Source organism: Penicillium daleae (assembly GCF_028827525.1).
Source record: "Penicillium daleae strain IBT 16125 chromosome Unknown utg000002l_segment0_segment0, whole genome shotgun sequence".
In the NCBI taxonomy this organism is placed as follows: Eukaryota; Fungi; Ascomycota; class Eurotiomycetes; order Eurotiales; family Aspergillaceae; genus Penicillium; species Penicillium daleae.
In genome coordinates this window covers 3,085,412-3,104,414 of record NW_026623150.1, presented here as the reverse complement: position 1 = coordinate 3,104,414, position 19,003 = coordinate 3,085,412, and the positions used below count along the sequence as shown (strand labels likewise).

The window sequence follows — 19,003 nt, the reverse complement described above, 5'->3', positions numbered from 1 at the left end:
ACTTCAAGACCACTGGGTATAATAGGAAAATTTCCCTTCGCAGCAGGTGATCGGAGTAATCTATCGATTATGAATGCTCCGTCCCCTATCCCGTTTTATCTAGCTTGAATACATGATCCTTGAAGCTGGGTTACAGCTCAGGGGGGTCACACTATGTAGACTTGGGAGGGGTCAGATATGCAAATGCTCCTAGTTTCTGGCCTCCCTCAGCTACCCTAGGCTCGGAGGAGTCAGAAGGTTATGCATTATTCATTCTTCTTTGTACAATATTTATGCAATTAGCCCTATATGCTTTATTTATCGCTAATTCATATTAGCATCCAGGACATTTCTATTAAGTAGCCATAGAACACGTCTTTTGAAAGGTCTTTCTACATGTCTTTCCTTAACGCGTAAAACCAGTAAATTCTACTCGGTCGTACAACTAGCGTATCGTTAGGAACAATCTCCCAACTATCTAGGCCAAACTCCCTAATTGAAGCAACATTTTTCAAACGGCAAGTTCCACCAAGCTACAAGTTCCACTCCCCGCTCCGCTCCACTCCTTCATTATCAAGTTCTTCCAAATCATTTCGCAATAAGATAGCTAGGTCCCTCGAGGATTCTATGAAATCAACAAGCTGATATTGAAGATACTAGCTCTCTGAATCCTGTTCAGCCTTTTCCATGATCAAGACTGGATGCTTGCCCTTCACCCTTAATATCTCTCCACCAACCTCGAGACTCATCTTCCATTCTAAGACATATGTTTGCTTGATGTTATAGGTGACGAAAGTTGGGGCTTCGTGAGCCTGGAGCTGCTCATGCTGAAGTTTCAGATTGAGCTTTTGACCTAAATCAAGAGGAGTTGTGTTGTCGCTAATCGGTAATGTCAAAGGACTGCTAGGGGGTGGGTACGCCCCCATGAGACATCCTTTGGCTTGAGCTTCGCAGTGAAATTGTTGATTGTTCGGCTGTTCAGCCCTCCTTGGTTTCATGTAGACCCCTAAGACGGTCTTTCTGACGAAATGGTTCTCATGCACAAGTGTGGCTCCACCCACGGTGCCAGCAGGAAAAGCCATGATACTAGAGGTCGAGCGGAGATTGAGAGTAAATCCGTCTATGTCAATGACTTTCAGAGTGTTCACAATACATTCACTCGTATCCATATATTCCGGGACAGCCCGTATCTCGAGTGGAATATTATACGGGCTGTCTTTCTGGAGAACCGAAGCTACCGTAATTTCTAAGCGAAATGCAAGACGAGGGGCCTTGGAAAAGCCCAAGACATTCGCACGTTTTTGTCCCACTGAGATTCTGGTTGTTTCCATGCCAGGTGTGAGACAGTGAGAGGTAATTGTGTACCTTTGACGAGAATGTAACCTCATGTCAAAATCGGTAATTGGGAAAGGAGACGATTCGCATCGAATTTGAATTGGCATCCGAGCTATGACGGGTTTTGAAGCGCATAGAGTCATCATGATGGCCTCCAGATAGTACTCAACAGATGCAAAACCGTGACGGGAAATAGCAGCACTGGAAGTACCCAGATCAAATGAAGGCGGAAGGGCATGCTGGTCGGCGTACGGCAGAGGTAGGTATGATGCATTCCCAAAGGGGTGCGATCTTAAAGAGCTTGGATCTGGGTGCCTAGGAATATCGATCTCGAAGAGCCACTTTTTTCCAGGTAGACTGGATGATTGAATATGTAAAGCGCCATTATATAGCTCTTTTCGAGCTCCATCCTGCCCAAACAGCGCCAAGCTGCTTCGACACAAGGAAGAATGAAGATAAAAGAATTCCGTGTTGCATCTGCCGTGAAGAACGATGCTGATATTTGTTTCCTCACTAATCCAAGGCGAGCTTCGAGATACATAGCCAGTAATTCGTTCGCCGGGGAGGAATGATCTGACAGAGTCTAGATGAATCGAAAGGTCGGGGGTGTTGCAGAACTGAATTTTTGCCATGATGTAGTAATTGCCGCAAGTAGCGACGTACACTCCTCTTGGTCTTGAGATAGCACGACTCTGTTGATATCTCAATACCACGCCTCTAAAATTTAATAAACCATGCAGAAAATGACCGAGAATTGGCGATGTAATGGCTGCGTAATTAGCATTCCAGGATGAGGCAATTACTTTAGACGGGATATATATACCTTTCAGAACAGAATTTGATTTAATCCAGAGTATTATGGCAGAGTAAGCCTATACCACTAATGGCTTCAACATGTCACCGCCAGTGGTCAGTCTAATCAGTAGGTCGGAATAAATGCGTCCGTGTAGATGTAACATAATGACTTTGAATATCGCTTATAGGTGATTTGCAGGAGGTCGGAGTTAAAATGTCGCTGGTCGGAATTCAGCCATGCAGTGCATCGGGATTGGTGCATTAGGTCGGAATAGATGCAGGGGGTCGGAATAGACCTATACCCGTTGAGTTGATTGGGCAGCTACCCGTAGCATCCATTGATCTTGCCCTCATTCAGTTGATGAAGTTGAATTGATTGCATCCTTCCTAGGTAGTGACAGTCCTAATATATATTACAATAAAAGTGTCATCCGCGGCTCTTTGTATGTTCATGATAGTACGCAAGTAAGTCATCATCGCGTGTGTTCCATTCAGCATTATGGTCGTCCATGATATTTCCAATTCGGGGGCAAGAAATATGGGGCCATGCCCAACTATCGTCAAAGCTTACATTTCGAGTGGCATGTGGTAGCTCTTCTTAAGGTAGCGGGGCAACTGTGACTCGATTCCAATCCTCGTCGAAAGAAGATTCACATGAGTTTCTGTTACATGCTGCAGCTCTAACCATCCATACTCTCCAGCCACAGCCTGAATGTATGATCTGGGCCAGAACTCGACGCACTCATATCATAAGTGAAGTCATCCATCATGAAAAAGCTCTCTGGTACATCTGTGTCTGGAAATGCATCGTTAGCAGACGTGTCTGCGCAATGCTGCTCTGTTTGCATCGGAGAGAAATGCCAATGTCGATCTGCGGTATTCGGAGGACTCAATATTTTGTCAAGCACCCGAGATAGCACTTTGCGGCCCTTCTCACAGAGATCTTTGTCTCCAAACACTGGATCCAAGTCACTGAGTTTGGCAGCGAAGACGGCTAAGTCTTGGATCGTCTTACTCCGAGGCAGAAGCGGATCATTCGGATACACCGGGAGCCGTTCCTGCTCTAGGAGCTCCGATGCCAGTACAAACGCGCTACGTAGTCCATGTACTGCCAGGAAATAGATGAAAGATGTTGCTGCCGCCATCTCAACACGTTTATACAGCCGCATCACATCACTCAGGATGGTCTGTGCCGTATGTATCAATCCTGCCGGGCCAGTACCGGCTTTGTGCATCAGTACACGGTGCAGAAGAAGCGAGTTCGCCTGCGGGCCTTGGCGAAAGGCATTCCGAATGTGTAGGTCGAAGACCGTTTGTGTCTCAAGTTCGCATGTACTTCCCCTTAAGCTCAACATCATAGGTGGGAGTTTTGCCCAGTGTTCCTCTGTTTTTCTTTGGATGACGTCGGCAATATGCCGTACCTCATCTGGAGTGTAGTTGCCCAAGGACAGCTCTAGGATCTCCTCTCTCCTTACCGTGAAGTTGATGGAAGATCTTATCCAAGAGATATCGCGGATCTCTCCATTTCGATTGTATCCCTGCTCATCTAGCTCCGTAATGGCGATAGCTAGTTCCTGTGGATCTTCTGAAAACAGCTGCGAGTCTGTTAAATCTAGAGGTGGATCTAAGTTGATATAACGATGCGACAGTCGGGGTGGACGGCCCAGGAACGTGGCTATGCTGATTTCTGCCATATAAACCATGGCTCGAAGTCGTTTTCGTAGCTCAGCGAGGAAAAAAGGAACACGGCTATCAGAGTTGATTTCTTGATGAAGGCCCATGGCAATAAAGGCACTATTAAGTTCAGCACCAAGACAGTACGTTGCATAGCACGCTTCTCCCTTGGTATATTTAGTCATGTTGTAGTGTTCAAGCAAGGCGCAGATAAATGCATCATCCAAAGCGTCGGATTGTCGGCAAAATTCGAGACATGTAGCTGCAACCTCATTCACATGGTCTAACAATGATTTGCGCTCCAGTTTGAACTCCTGGAAAAATGGATCCGATGGTTGTGTGATCATCGCATATGTCCCCACGTAGTTAGCAATCATGGCGATTACACCCCAGCGTATTTGCTCTCCGGTGGCAGAGTAAGCCCATTGTTTTGCCGTGGTATTGGCATCAAACACTAGCGGCGTCGCCGTATTCTCACATAGTGACTGAGATAGCAGCCGTATGCGTGAGGTGTCTTGACTCGACAATGTCTCGCCATGAACAAGCCAGAGTTGGGAGAGCCAGTGCCTCACAATGAACTCGCCGCAGTGGATATGAATACATTCAATCGACTTGAAAAACAATTCGATGCCGCGATCGACCATCGCCCTGTTCTGGAAGAAGGAAAGAATTCGGCAACCCTTAGCGATTCCTTCGTTTGAAATCTGTTGCTTGTGGACACCCGTGGCTTGGTCTAGGCCTGTAGAAGTCACACCGAATTTCACCAGATCCTCTTTCATGATCGATATATGTGAGGTGAAGCCAAGGAAACCATGCTGTCCAGACGTGGTCTCAGAGTGGTCAGCTATTGGGGGTTCTGAACGCTCACTGCGTTCTTGCGCAGAACCAGCGCCGCCGCCGTGGTGCCCTTGCGGAATGCTAAGAGCCTCGAAATGACCGCCTATGCGAGGTTGCTCGACCAAGTAGCTGGAAACGCCATTGCTGACCCCTAGTGGTGAGAGGGTGCCTTCTGTAGCTACTGCTGCCGTTCCGACATTTTCTCGTCGATTCTAGCTAACCAGACTCCGTTAGTGGGATCTACTGGCAGTCAGACCTTCACGCCAGGGGAGACTAAACGTTAACTACTGACACGAGTTAGAGGGTTTGGGTGATAGTAGCATTTATCATCGCACCGTCTCCTAATACATCGACCGCATGGGATTCTGTGATCGCACGCGACTTTCGACTTTCGGCATGGTTCACAGGACTGCATCTTGCGATTCCGGCGATACTTGTCAATAAGGATTTGATGTGTTGGCTGCAACCGTGTTGTGCGTCCTCTATTTCCCATGTTGACGGCATCCATGGAGAGGAGGTGTGGGGAGAGGAACACTGATTTTGTCCGTCTGGTGGCTCAGTGCAGATGCCAAGAGACCGGTGTTTTAGAGGGGACTGGCTCTATCCAATGATACTCAGTCGCAGCCCAGCTGAGAGGTACGTGCTGCCCCGGCGAGATACTCACCCTCCTCCAGTCTTATCGGGTCTTTCAACTTCACGCCACTATAAGAACAACTGCAACGTATGATATACTTGTCGGTCTTCATATCAACGGGTACCAAAATTGTACCAAAAAGGCATATATACCGGATAATGTCCTGCAACTCTTGGCGGTCCCCTTCCGTTCTACTGCTCACCCTCTCTCCGCTTTTGCTCAATGAGAAGAATTGAGCACGCCGCTGATCACCCTGACCTGGTCAGTGATCATTCCATAATCAACCTGATTCACTCACTAAGCCTGACCTGAGCATCCTGACCTGATCACTGAGCGTGACAAGAGCACTCCGGTTTGCTCACTAAGTTCGTCAGGAGAGGAGTGACCCAGAAGCAGAGGAGGGCCAGGAAAGGCCTGACAAGTCAAAGATACAGAACAGTTATTAGAACTATCAGTACGGGAGGGTGCAACTGCCGGGAATAGAAGGAGGAAGCACTTCGTGAGAGGAATAGCTTGATTTCTGGATGCAAGAAGCGGGAACACCTGTATTTATAGTTGTACGCTGCAAAGCTGCCTTAGGGCGGCTGGGACAGTCTATGAATTCTACTACTACTACTAGTAGAATTCAGCGTGTTCCCAAGAATCCCTTAGGGTGTCTTATATACGGCGTTGTTGAGCTAATAAAATAGTCCGTTCAGATAAAATATTCTTCTAGGTTCCCGGGAGTTTAGGTCTAACGAGGGCATAATACCATTGCCACCTATTCTTAATCGAGATACCCAAAGCTACAGCCATAACCATACCCTCAGGGCCCTCTAAGCATAATGCGGAAATCAGTGCCAACGATCTGTTTCTTCCAATTTAGTACAGCATTGGCTATACATACATGTCGTCAGCGGATGAGTACATAAAATGCACTTGAAACATGAAGCAATACTGACTCGCCTTATGTTCCATCCCAAATAGACATAAGCTAATCACTCAGTCAGGAACAAGGCCGCCTTTTCGTAGAGGTCGTTCTTCACTCTTTCCTGCACAGGTCCTTTCTCATACGCTTTATCAAACGCGTGTTCACAATCATCATACCGGTGTATCTTGAAGTACTTGGTCGTCGCACCTCTGATCTTAATTCCGAGCGCCTCCCTTCAGAACAGAGGCGATCACAAGCCGCAGTCACGAGAAAAATCCTATCCGAGAACTTTTCAACAGGTATAAGAGCTGGTGAAGCAAGAACACTCTTCACATCGTCGGGGTTGGGGTAATAGCATTGCTTGAATGTATCAAGGAGTTCGACAGGCGCACTGTCCTTTGAGGCATCCCGGGCAATCTTCTCTGCGGAATTTTGGACCATGTCCGTTGGTGGATAGGCGGCGACGACATTCCTGAATGTTCCTTGGGGAAAGACGACCGAGCTGACAATCAAAGCTATGGTTCCCCCGGCACTGAAGCCAGAAATAGATAGCTGGAAGGCATCGAACTTTTGCGGGTGTGAAAGAACCCATCGAACAGAATCCTCAGCGTCGTGGATCGCAGCAGGAAGTTTATCTTCCGGTGCGAGTCGATAGGCGCAGTCCAAAGCCACGTATCCAGTTTTGTCAGCAATGAATTTACAAAATTCATCGTCACTCCCATGCAGAGGATTCATGAATCCGCTGCCATGGAAGTTGACCAGGACTGGAGCCGGGGTATCCCTGTTGAGCGTGTTGTAGGCATGAATTCGAATGAATCGCCCTTCATCACGTGAGGGAATTTGAAGCACCTCATCTGGATGAGCAGTAACGTTGAAAGTTGCTAAAGCATGTGCGCGAATTGGGCTTGCGATCTTCAGGAGGTCGTCATTCAAGGAAGACATTACATCGGTAGATGGTCCGATTTAGCTGGAAAAAGGGGACAGATTGAGGAGTGGGAAAAGCCTGAATTGCTGGGTGCCACAAACGCATCAACGTGGGTGCCCTTAAATGCTTCTACTCGGACATTTCTCGCGAGTAAACTTCTTATATTGCAGCCTTGTTTACCCGATAAAGACCGTAACTCCTGCATAGATCAAGTGGCGCAATGCTGAGTGGTGGCGTGGTGACTTTCTTCTACCTGATCGACAGGTCTTCTACCCTGCAAGTAGATTTCTTCTTAACACTTTTGATCTGGTGCTTGATCGGGTTCTTGATTCGGTGGTTGGTCTGGCGTTTGGTCTAGAACTAGATCTTGTGCTGGGTTGGATGCTATCTCTGAGCCTCCTGCTAAGTCGTCCTGCACTTGGTTTGGTTGCAAAACCCTCTCTTCCTCGTCATCCTCTTCTTCAAGGAGTAATTCCTGCGTAACCTTATGAGGCTGTTCTTCCCGGAATTGTCGGTTGTTGATCTAGACGAAGATTGCTCTTTCAGCGAGATGAGGCTCGGGCCTATTTCGGACTTTGTTTGCTGAAGGTTCATCTGTGAAAAGGCTCTCTCTGCTGCCGCCGAATTCACCCCGGTATTACAAAGACGACGAGAAAAGAGCGCAAGAAGTGGAGCGATATTTTCCTATAAGACGATATTATAGGTAAATCCCTGGTTTGATCTTTGCTGTTCGGAGATTTGCGCTGTCTGTGCGGCCAAACATCGTAGTTTGTGGCATCTAGGCTTTCATAAAGGGAGTAGTTTATTGGGGTTGCCTCATGTTGCCCACTACCGCACGTGGCATCTACACCGGCATTACTGAGGGCTTCCTGAGGGCTTCTTCCTCCTACAACTGCCTCACAAGAGTCAGTTGCTTGCTCCCGGTGATAGCTCGTCATCTCTCACGCAGTCAAGACTCGATTTTGTCCCTCCCGCCTTCCCTCTGTATACCTTCCCTCTGTACATAGAGACTACTGCAATACAGACACTTTGCCTCCGTACAAGGGAGCGCGGTCGGGCCCTATCTGACGCTACGGTCTAATGCGTTCCACATAAGACCGCAGCGACAGGTGACCCCGTTACGGCCTGCGTGAGGTCACCAATAAATACAGCATTTAGATCTACTTCCTGTCAAATGGCACTAGTACCACACCGTTCTTTGAGTTCGCTATTAATAAAACAGGATGATCTACTAATACACAGTGAGAATCTTGGTGCCAATATCCTGTCTTCCCCTTCGATTATTTCCACATTCTAATACTCATGAAGATGAGACATCCAGCGACGAAGGAAGCTAATCCGTTCCTTAGACTGGGCGATTGGTCCGACGCCAACATACTCGCCTAGCCACATCGCAGACTTGTTGTTGCTAGAGGGCGGGAAATACGGTAGGTCACCACCGTTCGGGTTGCCGGTGCGGATGAAGTTAGCCCAGTAGTTGGATATGACGGATTCGATCTTATAGTCCGTGGCGTTCCAGGTCACGTTCGAGTAATCCGAGTAAGGGATGTTGTTGAAGGTATACCAAAGCTCAGCACCGTGATAGGCACCTCCCAACTCGTCCTCGGCAGGGGCCTTGGTGAAATAGTAGACAAAGACATCGCTCTTGGCACCACCGGCAGCCCAATCGGCAGCCCATTCCCAGGTCCCAATGCGAGCCATATCCCGAAGCACTTCATCGCTCTGGTCCCCAACTGCGGTATCGGTATCAGCGGGGTATAGGGAGAAGAACTCAGAGGAGTAGTTCTGGAAAACCTCGGTCCATAGAGACTTATATTCAGAGGTTGTGGAAGCACCACCATTGTTTTCGTCCTTGTTGTTACCAGTCATAATAGGCACATCGTTATGGGCGTTCAACTCCAAGGATTTTCCGTATCCGTGACGGAACACATAGCCATCAATATTTGGGCGCCAGCGTGGTGGGCCGCTCCAAAGGTTAACAAAGGCAGTACCATCATAGTAATCATCCTCCATCAGTTGGCCTTCTCCAATAAGCTTGGCCATAGAGATATTGCGCAATTCAGCAATCGAGGAAACGTTCATAGTCTTAAGGAAGGTGACTCCAAAGTTCTCGGCCTCGGACTTGGTGTTGTAGCTAGTTGCGACACTGCCGGTAGCCGGGTCGTGAGGGCCACGGGCACCGCTCTGAGAGATAACACCATGGACCAAGCCCTTGCTGAGAGGACTCCACATCGTGTCCAAGGCACTGGCAGATCCAGCCGACTGGCCGCCCACAGTCACCTGACTAGAATTACCACCAAAGCAACCAATATTCTCTTGGACCCAGCGAAGAGCAAACTGCTGGTCCAGAATGCCGTAGTTTCCAGAGCTGTTGTGGCCTGACTCCCTGGACAGTTCCGGGTGAGCAAGGAAGCCGAATGCACCGAGACGGTAGTTGAGGGTGACCACAATAATATCCTTCGAGGCAAGGCCAGTTCCATCATACGTGATAACATCCCCTGAGCCGCCTTCGAAGCGGCCACCGAAGATCCACACGTAAACGGGCAGCTTCTTGGCCTCAATTTCACTGGGATCGCTTGTGTTGTACGTCGGAGTCCAGATGTTAAGTGTCAAGCAGTCCTCGCTGGTGGAGCTCTTTCCAGACGAAAAGATGCCGGCAGCAGAGTACGGCTGCGCGCATTGGGGACCAAACTCAGTCGCGTGGAGTATGCCAGTCCACGACGCAGGCTTAGCCGGAGGAGTCCACCGCCGCGAACCGGTGGGAGGAGCTGCATAGGGGATACCCTTGTAGACTGTGACGCCTTCACGGAAAGGAGATGCTACACCCTTGACCGGACCGTAATTGGTGTGGATAGTTGGGAACTCAGCGGCAGCCAACGATGCCAGTGGCGCAGCGAGCGCAAGAGTTCGGAGAGGGTTCAGCATTCTAGCAAGAACCTATAACGCTTCGAGTTGGTGTTGGCATGTGAATACTCCAAGAGGTAAAAAAGAGAAGAGGTGATTATATGACCGCTATATAGTTATAAAATGGCCAACACGGATTCCGGATATATTGGATCACAATATATTTTGATGTCGACTCTATACAACAGTGGGGTTTTACGTCGCGCCCCTGAGCTTGATCCACAAAGGTCCGCGTAAGACGCAGATCTTCCCGTCTCTGGTGCTTGAGGAAACATACTTCAAAAGTCCGCTGCGCGGCAAAGAGGAAAATCTGCTGCAAATAAAGCCGAGATCAGCGAGCTGTGCTGACACCTTGACTGGAGGGCCCACAGAATTGATTATCTCGTTGTATCCAAACAAGACTTGTGCGCCACGGGCGTAGTTTGTTTTACGAGTGGCTTTTTCCCCAGCAATCCCTATGAGATACAGCATGATAGGCCGGGGGCTTCTTGCGGACGTCAGCTTTGCGGGCAAAAATAGGTTGCATGCAAGGTTTTTTGGGTGGATAGCCCTCCTGTCGCATGTTTACAAGGAGACACGCAAGTATATGTGCAAATCTTTGCCAAAACGGTTAATAACCAAAAGACGGCCCCGAAATAATGCCGATTTAAGTTGTCGAGAGCACAAAGGTCCAGGCGTCCATTCCGTTTCAGGGAATCTCCCCCGAGCATTGCGTATTATATCCGAGGCCGAGTGTGAAGGATCATCAATTCCCGGCCCAAACTATGCCGTTTTCTAGTTGGCCTTCCAAAGGAGTTCTATGAAGTGAGCCGGAATCTCCCTCTTGCTGAGGACACTCTGAGCCTGGCCCGTGATCAGCTCGAAGCTTAAGCGTTGGATGAATCATCTAGAAAAGCCCTCGAGCCTATCGTTAGTGGCTGCGAAAAGAAGGCCAAACAGGTATACGACATCTTTAAGAAAGTTGAAAAAAGTGTGAAGAATGTGGATATATCCGTGCTCGATATCTACCGTACGTCTCTGCTCTACTTGGGCAAGGTATACCGGGTGGAGATACTGATGCAAGGTATCCTGAAAGGCTTGGATGCATTGACTATGAATCAGATGTTCAGAACGGTATCCTAAAGCTAAATAACCTAGCTGGAGGCGATTGATCAGCTGTTCAAAGTGGAGTCGTCTGTGCTAGACTCGGATTTCGAGGGCCTTAGGACAAACTTTATATAGCATAACGCCTCTGGGGTAATAGGCTATCAGACCCTCAATTGTGGCTAAGGCTAAATCATTAACTCGGGTAATGGCAAATTATTTAATGCTTATATGATGAATTTCGGTACGGAATAACCTAATTAATAGCTAGATTTATTATTAATAGACTGACTCTCCCCGTTCTTACTAACAACTCTAAGATTCTTGGAGTGATATCCTCTAGACTCTCTATGCCGTACTATATATGGATAAAAAGAACAGAAATCTAAATCGGGTTCCGGGGACGTGTGTATGGTTCGTAAACCACGGGCTCTCTAAGTAATGGAGAGATAGCAAAACGTTAAGGATGCTCTGGGTGTCTATAAATCCGGGGTGCGGAAAATTTATCTTAGCAAAATACCTAGTGGACTCCGAGCTTAATATAACAGATGATAGAACGACCTGCTATCTCTTCTTTAAGGACGATCTCGAGGATTAGAGGAGTGGAAAAAGTGCTCTTAGCTATATCCTATACTAGCTGTTTTTTATAAAGAGACGACCTTTTCTCTGATAATGTTATTAAACGGTTCGAAACTTATAAAGCAGATCTTACTAGGTTGCTTAATAAACTCTAGGATGTCCTAGTGATGGTATTATAGTATATAGATACTAGGGAGATAATTTGTATTCTTGACGGATTCAACGAGTACGAGGATAAAGAACGGCGTAAGCCTGTTCGAGTCTTAAGCGACTTCTATAGTACGAAGAATGAGATAAAGAATGAAGTTAACTTGAACTTTCTCGTAATAAGTCGGCCCTACGACAAAATCATGTGGATATCAGTGGCTCGACGACGAATTGGACTTAGGAATCGGAATGGTACAGGATCCCTTCTGATATACGCCTGATATTTAAATTTGTCCCGAAAACGGTACATCTGCAGTCAAATAGGTCATGTGATGTTCTCTTAGTCGTATTCAGAATCCTATGTGAACTTGGGAGCAATTCGCATTGAATTAATTAATGGCGGAACAGGGAATGGAGGTCACATTATTGGCATTCGAAGACGGGCTCTTCCTCCGCATACAATTTTTGACTACTACGCTTTCATGTTAGAGTAAACCGAAACGCACAGTACGAAATAATATGCATCGAATGGGGATGCCACACGAGATAGACTTAGGGTGAGGACTCTACATGAGCAGTCCCAGATTTCTCCTCGATCTCCTTCTGCGTGACCGCGAGTTCGGTGGTTTGACGCTTGCCTTTGTGTGCCGGAACGAACCAACCTGTCTCTTTGAACAAGCGATTCATCTCTTCGAGCGGGATGCCCTTGGTCTCCGGCAAAAATGCCCAGAAGAAAATGGCATTGGTGACGTTGCAGATGACAAAGAGGAGGAAATACCGCCAGCCCTGTGACGCAATGGCTGGTATATGTCAGTACGAATACGACGGCACAATGTGACTGGAAAACTCACCAGGATCCGTGATCTGTCCGATCATTGTGTTGAAGGCGAAACTGACAAGGCAGCCAATTGCGACCCCATGAGCTCGAGTTTTGGTATCAAATATCTCTGAGGGAATGACCCAGGAGAGCGAGCCACAGCACATAGAGAAGGCGAATTGAAAGATCCATCCGAAGACGAGGAACGTCCAGAGGAGACCCACTTGTGCCGATGGGCCGACGTCGTTGAACCTGGCTATAACGGCAGCTGTAACGATGAAACTGACGGAGCAGGTAAGATTCCCAAGAATCAGGGGCCAACGTCGTCCAATGCGGTCGATGAAGAGGACGGTACACAGTTGACCGGCAATGCCCCAGATATATGAAATGCCTTGGTATAGTAGTGCCTGCGCTGTCCCAACTCCGACCTGTTTGTAGATGCTCGGGGAAAAGTATTGGATTGCGGAGACTCCGGTCATCTGGACGGACGCCTGTATGGCTGTGACAAGAACTAGTCGCCGAAAAGATGCCGGGTCCTTGAAGAGCTCGTATAAACTCGAAGCACCATTTTCCTTCTCGTCTTGGATCGTACGCTTGATCTGCTCATATTCTGCCAGAACCCATGTGTCGTTAAGGTCATTGTTGGAGTGAAGTTTCGCAAGCGTTTGGAGCGCCTCCTGGTGTCGGTCGTGATCCATGAGCCAACGGGGCGACTCTGGGAACAGGAGTATCAGGGCTCCTAGAATGCCAGCCGGGATGATCTGGATGCCGAGAGGCACGCGCCACTGTTTGTCACTGACAAAATTGCTGACCGTCCCGTGTGCGGTAAACACTAGAGAGCATTAAGGTCCGCTTTCATGTGAGGTTGCTCGCGCATCAGGAATAATAAGATGGTCTAGACATACCCGCGGTCGTAGCTCCTAATCCAATGAAGAGTTGTTGCAGCCCTGTCAGACGTCCGCGAATAGCTGGATGGGCAATCTCGGCTTGATACAGGGGGATGATCATGACGAGAACGCCGACACCGAGACCTGCAATCGACCGGCCGCTGTAAAGATATCCGAGGTTCTGGGCGGACGTTTGCAGGGCGCCGCCAAGACAAAAGATCAAAGAGCCCAAGATGATGGTCCAGCGGCGGCCAAGGCGATTGGCAGTGATACCTGCCACAGCAGCGCCGAAGAAGGCTCCTCCCGTGAAGACGGACACGACGGCACCGCTAAAGGAGAAGCGTGGTCAGCTGGGGTCGACCCGCCGGGTAACGGGGCTAGGAACGGGTGACTAGCACTTACATTTCATTCACCGACGGGTTATGGAACGTTGCTACGAAGGAAGCCGAAGCGACAGCGCCGCCAATGACGCCGAGGTCATAGCTAGTTGTCGTCGCAGGAATGATCAGCTTTCGATTGCAGCGGGGGATCAAAGGTTATGGAGCGGCGCACTCACCCAAACAGGAAAGAGCCCAGCGAGGCAAATAACCCCACGAGGAGCTAGAGAATTCCATCAGCCGCGGTAGGGGAGCAAGGACTGTCGACCAAGGACGTACCTGATACAAGTGAGGCTTCATCGTGAGACGGAGGGATGACGAATGACGAAGCAAAGACTAGAGTAGTTGATAGAAGTATGGCAGTGCCACATGGGCATGCCTCCGGTAATTATAGATCTCGCTGGATCTCGTGTGACCGACGCGAGAGTAGGCTCACGGCCCAGCAGCGCCCGACTTTCCGCGGCTCTACATTATACTAGTACACAACGAGCCAGAAGTCAACCTTCATTCTGCGGCCCCACAACGTACGACTACTTAAAACCGTCGGAAGTTGCCCTTGATTCCGCGCCCCTCCCCCGCTTCTCCTGGGTCTTTCGTATACCCCATACCCCAGATTATGCCCAAAGACGCCCAAGAACGAAGCCATCGAGGACCCGTGAGCAGAGCGGGGACGGCGTATGTTCGCACGAGGACAGCCTCTGCCTGTCAGGTCAGTGATGTCCATGGAAAAGGCTTAATGTGCATGCCCTGTTTCTCACCGCGTACAAGCAGATATGCCGAGCCCGGCGAGCGAAATGCGATAATGAAAAGCCTTGCTCCTACTGCCGTCGAATCGGAGCAACGTGCTCGTCTGAGCCTGCTGCGTCGGCAACGGCAGGCTTCGACCCGGCCAGCCTGGCCATTCTGGCCAAGTTAGAGGAGCTCCAAAGCGAGGTGGAATCGCTGTCTGGCCATTTGCAAAGACCGCGCTCCCACTCCCCAAACTCCACGCTAGTTACCCAAGGTTCCTTACATACTCCGCCCATGCAGGCCCCACTCGCCTTGTGCCTGGACCGCCATCTGCAGCGCGGCAATATCAGTCAGGTGCTTGCCTGGGACATTTGGCAGCCTCATGAACCCCCGCAATATCTCGCAGCAGGTGAGGAGGAACAGGGTGCCGATCCAACGTCGTGCAGCAGAGTACAAACGGCTGGTCTGGATCGAGGCCTTGATATTAGCCTTTTTACCAGTTATTTAGATGCTTTTTTTCACAACGTCCACGTCTTGAACCCGGTGCTAGACGAACAGCAGATCCGGGCTCAGCTGACGAATTTTCTGCTCAATGGCAATGGCTGGGACGCGGCTTCCTGCCTTCTCCTGCTCGTGCTCGCCAATGGGGCCTGCTCGTCTGAATTTGGCGAGCTCTCGACGACCGGTCCCACCGGCGGTCGAGATGAGCAACGGTGGGCAAATGCACAGGCCTTGTTCGATGCCGCGGAGAAGCGCAAGGACACGCTGTGGCGCAGCGACTATCTGACGCAGGCCAGATGCCACTTCTATAGTGGCATGTTCATGATGGTCTCGATGCGACCTTTCGACGCTTGGCGCCATTTCCTCCAGGGGCTGGCCACTTGCCAAAGGTCGACAGCCCCGGCGCACCCCCGTAGGCCCCGAGATCCTGCCCAGGTTGAGAAGCAGGCTAAAGAGAGCATCTATTGGTCGTGTTGGAAGTCTGAGCGAGAGCTCCGCTTTGAATTGGACATGCCTAATTTTAGTTCGGCGGGATATGACCATCCCATCATGTTTCCGACTCTACCACCACAAGTGTTTGACCAAGAGCAGCTCCGAGCGTGGTACTTCTACCTAGCGGAAATTTCACTCTGGCGCTCCGAAATGACGGCACGGAAAACATTGTCAGAGTTTGTGAGGCAACAACCAAGTGCTTTGGAAGCTCTGGCGGAGCGGATAGTTGATCTAGAGACATCTTTGGCTTCCTGGCAGGCTTCGTTGCCGGATGCAATCAGCCTTAACGCCGGCCTACAGAGCAGTACAGTAGACGTGCTACACTTCGTCCTGCAGGGTCGACTGACTTACAACTACGAAGTGCTGACATGGCCATTTCTGGAGACCCAGTTGCTATTCGCAGCGCACAGAACCGCCCGTGCATCCGAACTGGCTGCCAGGGGCTTGCGTGTTCACTACGATCGGCTCTCAATCAACCGCCCTGGGTTCTATTATCTGCACCATGGCACTTGGCTGATGCAGCGCTCGTCGACACGCAGTGCATGCATCCTCTTGGCAGTCGCCCGGAGCAATTTCTCTGATCTCCTACCGACGGGGTGGCAAGCGTTAGTGTCAGATACAATCGCAATGCTCGAGTACTGGAGTGAGACGCCCGAGGATGAAACCGTTGTCTTTTTGAAATCTGTCTTGCTCGAATTTATGCAATAGCGATATCAGGATGTCTAAATCCGTTGCAATTCCCTACTCTCGTTACGGTAGCGAAATACAGGCCCGCAAACAAGTTTCGTCTCCAGCATATGTTGCGACTTCAATGCCAACCATCCGTTCTACTAGCATGAATCTATTCCCGCTTCTGCATTTCAATGGCCTTGTCGAGCATTTCACGTTGACTAGTGTCGACTGGTTTGGATCCAATGCGAGGCTCTGAAAACCTAACAGGACCCTCGTAGGAAAATTAGGTACCCGGGGAGTGCCATAGACTTGGATAACATGCCTGCCAGGGCGCGATCCAGTGTTGACGACCGTAGTTCTGACAGTGAAACGGTCCAGACCCCAATCGAGAGGGCTTGCATCAATGGTCACTCCCTCCATGGCAAATGTCGTGTAAGAAAGACCGTAGCCAAGAGGAAATTGTGCGACGACGCCGAGCTTGTCAAGGAGCCTCTGTCCAAACCAACGATCGTATGTGATCTTCGAGGCGTCAATGTCAAAGTATGGGAGGTGCTCCTCGCTTTTGGGGATTGAAAACGGCATTCGCCCACTAGCGTCGACCTTGCCGAGAAGGACATCTGCTAGGGCGTGACCTCCTTCTCCGCCGCTATACCAGGCCATGAGCAGTGCCGGGACTCGGTCAAGCCAATTATCCATGATGACTGCACCAGCTGCCACAACGCTGACAATGACACGGGATGACACAGCGGTCACAGCTCTGATGATGTCCACGTCGCGATCTCGTAGTCTAAGGGACCTGCGATCGCCTCCGGCCCCCGGAACTAGCCCATCACTGTCCGTAGAACCGGAACCAAAGCCGGTGCTCTTTTGGCCCTCGATGGTAGCACGGACTTCTGCGTCGTCACGGTCCAGGGTTGGAGGAAGGAGGTCGAGCAGCTCCTTTTGGTCTGCGAAGGAAGGAACAACGTACTCGCCTTCGTCCATCGCGTCATAGCCTACCACGCAAAGGACGACATCTGCCATTGTCGCAACTTTCTGGGCCTCTTCAACATTGTCTGTGTCTTGCAGCATGATCTTTGTATCGGGAAGAGCCGCTCTAAGGCCCTCATACAAAGTGACCACCTTCGGGGCGAATACGGCTGAAGATCCCCTATCCCCGGTGTTTGCCCTATTGGCGAGCCGGCCGACGATTGCCAAAGTGTGAAGTTTGGCAGGATCCAACGGAAGTAGAGGGCAATCCGAGACGGCGTCATTTTTGAGTAGAACCATTCCTCGGGCTGCGGCTTCGCGGGCCAATTTCCTGTGCTGATCACAGAAGACGATAGAAGAGTCGGGAGTCGTTTGTCCGGTGCGCACCACATGCTCTAGTTGCACGCGAAGGATACGAGCGCAGGAGCGGTCGATGTCAGACCAGGCCAGATCCCCACACTCCAGTGCCTTAGACACGTATAAGGCGCGTTGTTGCTGGAAGGGGGCTTCAACGTCCAGTCCATTCTTGATGGATTTGACTGCGTCTCGCAAACCGAAGATGAAATCAGACAGCACAAATCCGCTAAATCCCCACTCTTGCCGAAGAATGTCGTTCAGGAGCTCATGATTTTGTCCTGCAAATTCACCGCGAACGGAATTGTAAGATGACATGACTGATGAGACTCCACCTTCAACTAGTTGACGAAAGTGGGGGAGGTAGACTTCGTGCAAGGCTGCATCGTCGACCTGCACATCTACGTTGAAGCGAGCATTCTCCATGGAGTTCAACGCGAAATGCTTGACGCAAGTCATGAGATGTTGTCGGACGCCGCGATGCAGTGCGAGACCGAATTCGCCCAGGAGTATGGGATCTTCGCCGTAGGTCTCCTGTATGCGTCCCCAGGCCGGATGCCGAGGAAGATTGATACAGATCCCGGCAAAGTAATTGGCCCCTTGGGCACGTCCTTCTAGGCCGATAGCGTCGCCAACACGTTGTTCGAGCGTTACGTCCCAGCTCGCACCCCTGGCCATTGACACTGGAAAACAGGTAGAGGAGTGCATCACGATGCCGCGTGGACCATCGGTGAAGCGTATTCCCGAGACTTTCAAGCGTGGAACTGCCCCCATAACGAAAGCTTCACGGTTATAACGGTCGAACAAGATTCCACGAAGGCCTTTCCAAAAGAGCTCATCTCCGTCGAGCAACGACAGTCGTTCTGCTCGAGTCATAACGGCCAGCAGAGCATCCGTCGCTCGCCCGATCGTCTGCCCACTCTGAACCATCCGTACGGCATCGTCGAAATCGAACGTCTCGGTCATAGAATGGTCAGAGGGGTTCTCTATGGCGACCTTGGCCACCGGTTCCTTAAGCATCGTGTTGGGTCTGAGGATAGCTAGGGATGAAATGAAATATGAGAAGAATGTGTTCAATATTTCTTCACTGACGGCAGTGTTGTTCTACCATATTCTGAGCGTCGCCCGAACTTCCGCGAGCGCCCAATGACACTGAACGGAAAGAGCCCGACGTTCCGCAAGCGCTTAATGGCACTCTACGGAAAGAGACCCCGCTTGCGATTCAGATCTCTGTCGTGACCCCATACTAGTGTACTTATTGTGCATCCTAGCTTTGCATTTACTCCATGGGGAAAAATATGCAGCATCTTCAAGAAAGTTGCCCATCGTGCGGGGGATGTATAAGTCGTATCTATAAAAGGCAGTCACATCGTCCAGGAATTAAACGATAACCACAGTCAGAC

The 19,003-nt window shown here is 50.0% G+C and overlaps 7 protein-coding genes across 7 annotated transcripts; 1 reads left to right on the top strand and 6 right to left on the bottom strand.

Moving 5' to 3' along the window:
- Positions 1-635: 635 nt before the first annotated feature.
- On the bottom strand, positions 636-1,310 carry N7458_002125 (uncharacterized protein; the record flags this gene model as incomplete). The annotated part of the gene is made up of 1 exon (XM_056905508.1): positions 636-1,310. One exon carries the CDS (start codon positions 1,308-1,310, stop codon positions 636-638), a length of 675 nt encoding a protein of 224 aa, XP_056769615.1.
- A 1,479-nt stretch (positions 1,311-2,789) lies between these two features.
- On the bottom strand, positions 2,790-4,562 carry N7458_002124 (fungal specific transcription factor domain-containing protein; the record flags this gene model as incomplete). Its single annotated transcript, XM_056905507.1, has 1 exon — positions 2,790-4,562. The coding sequence occupies one exon, from the start codon at positions 4,560-4,562 to the stop codon at positions 2,790-2,792; it is 1,773 nt and encodes a 590-aa protein (XP_056769614.1).
- Positions 4,563-6,275: 1,713 nt separating this feature from the next.
- N7458_002123 (uncharacterized protein) lies at positions 6,276-7,106 on the bottom strand (the record flags this gene model as incomplete). The annotated part of the gene is made up of 1 exon (XM_056905506.1): positions 6,276-7,106. The coding sequence occupies one exon, from the start codon at positions 7,104-7,106 to the stop codon at positions 6,276-6,278; it is 831 nt and encodes a 276-aa protein (XP_056769613.1).
- Positions 7,107-8,382: 1,276 nt separating this feature from the next.
- On the bottom strand, positions 8,383-10,014 carry N7458_002122 (carboxylesterase/lipase family protein; the record flags this gene model as incomplete). Its single annotated transcript, XM_056905505.1, has 1 exon — positions 8,383-10,014. One exon carries the CDS (start codon positions 10,012-10,014, stop codon positions 8,383-8,385), a length of 1,632 nt encoding a protein of 543 aa, XP_056769612.1.
- Positions 10,015-12,354: 2,340 nt separating this feature from the next.
- N7458_002121 (sugar porter family MFS transporter) lies at positions 12,355-14,183 on the bottom strand (the record flags this gene model as incomplete). Its single annotated transcript, XM_056905504.1, has 6 exons — positions 12,355-12,602; positions 12,654-13,451; positions 13,525-13,835; positions 13,909-13,989; positions 14,063-14,106; positions 14,163-14,183. 6 exons carry the CDS (start codon positions 14,181-14,183, stop codon positions 12,355-12,357), a joined length of 1,503 nt encoding a protein of 500 aa, XP_056769611.1.
- Positions 14,184-14,906: 723 nt separating this feature from the next.
- N7458_002120 (fungal specific transcription factor domain-containing protein) lies at positions 14,907-16,313 on the top strand (the record flags this gene model as incomplete). Its single annotated transcript, XM_056905503.1, has 1 exon — positions 14,907-16,313. The coding sequence occupies one exon, from the start codon at positions 14,907-14,909 to the stop codon at positions 16,311-16,313; it is 1,407 nt and encodes a 468-aa protein (XP_056769610.1).
- Positions 16,314-16,355: 42 nt separating this feature from the next.
- N7458_002119 (glycoside hydrolase family 3 protein) lies at positions 16,356-18,620 on the bottom strand (the record flags this gene model as incomplete). Its single annotated transcript, XM_056905502.1, has 1 exon — positions 16,356-18,620. One exon carries the CDS (start codon positions 18,618-18,620, stop codon positions 16,356-16,358), a length of 2,265 nt encoding a protein of 754 aa, XP_056769609.1.
- Positions 18,621-19,003: the final 383 nt, after the last annotated feature.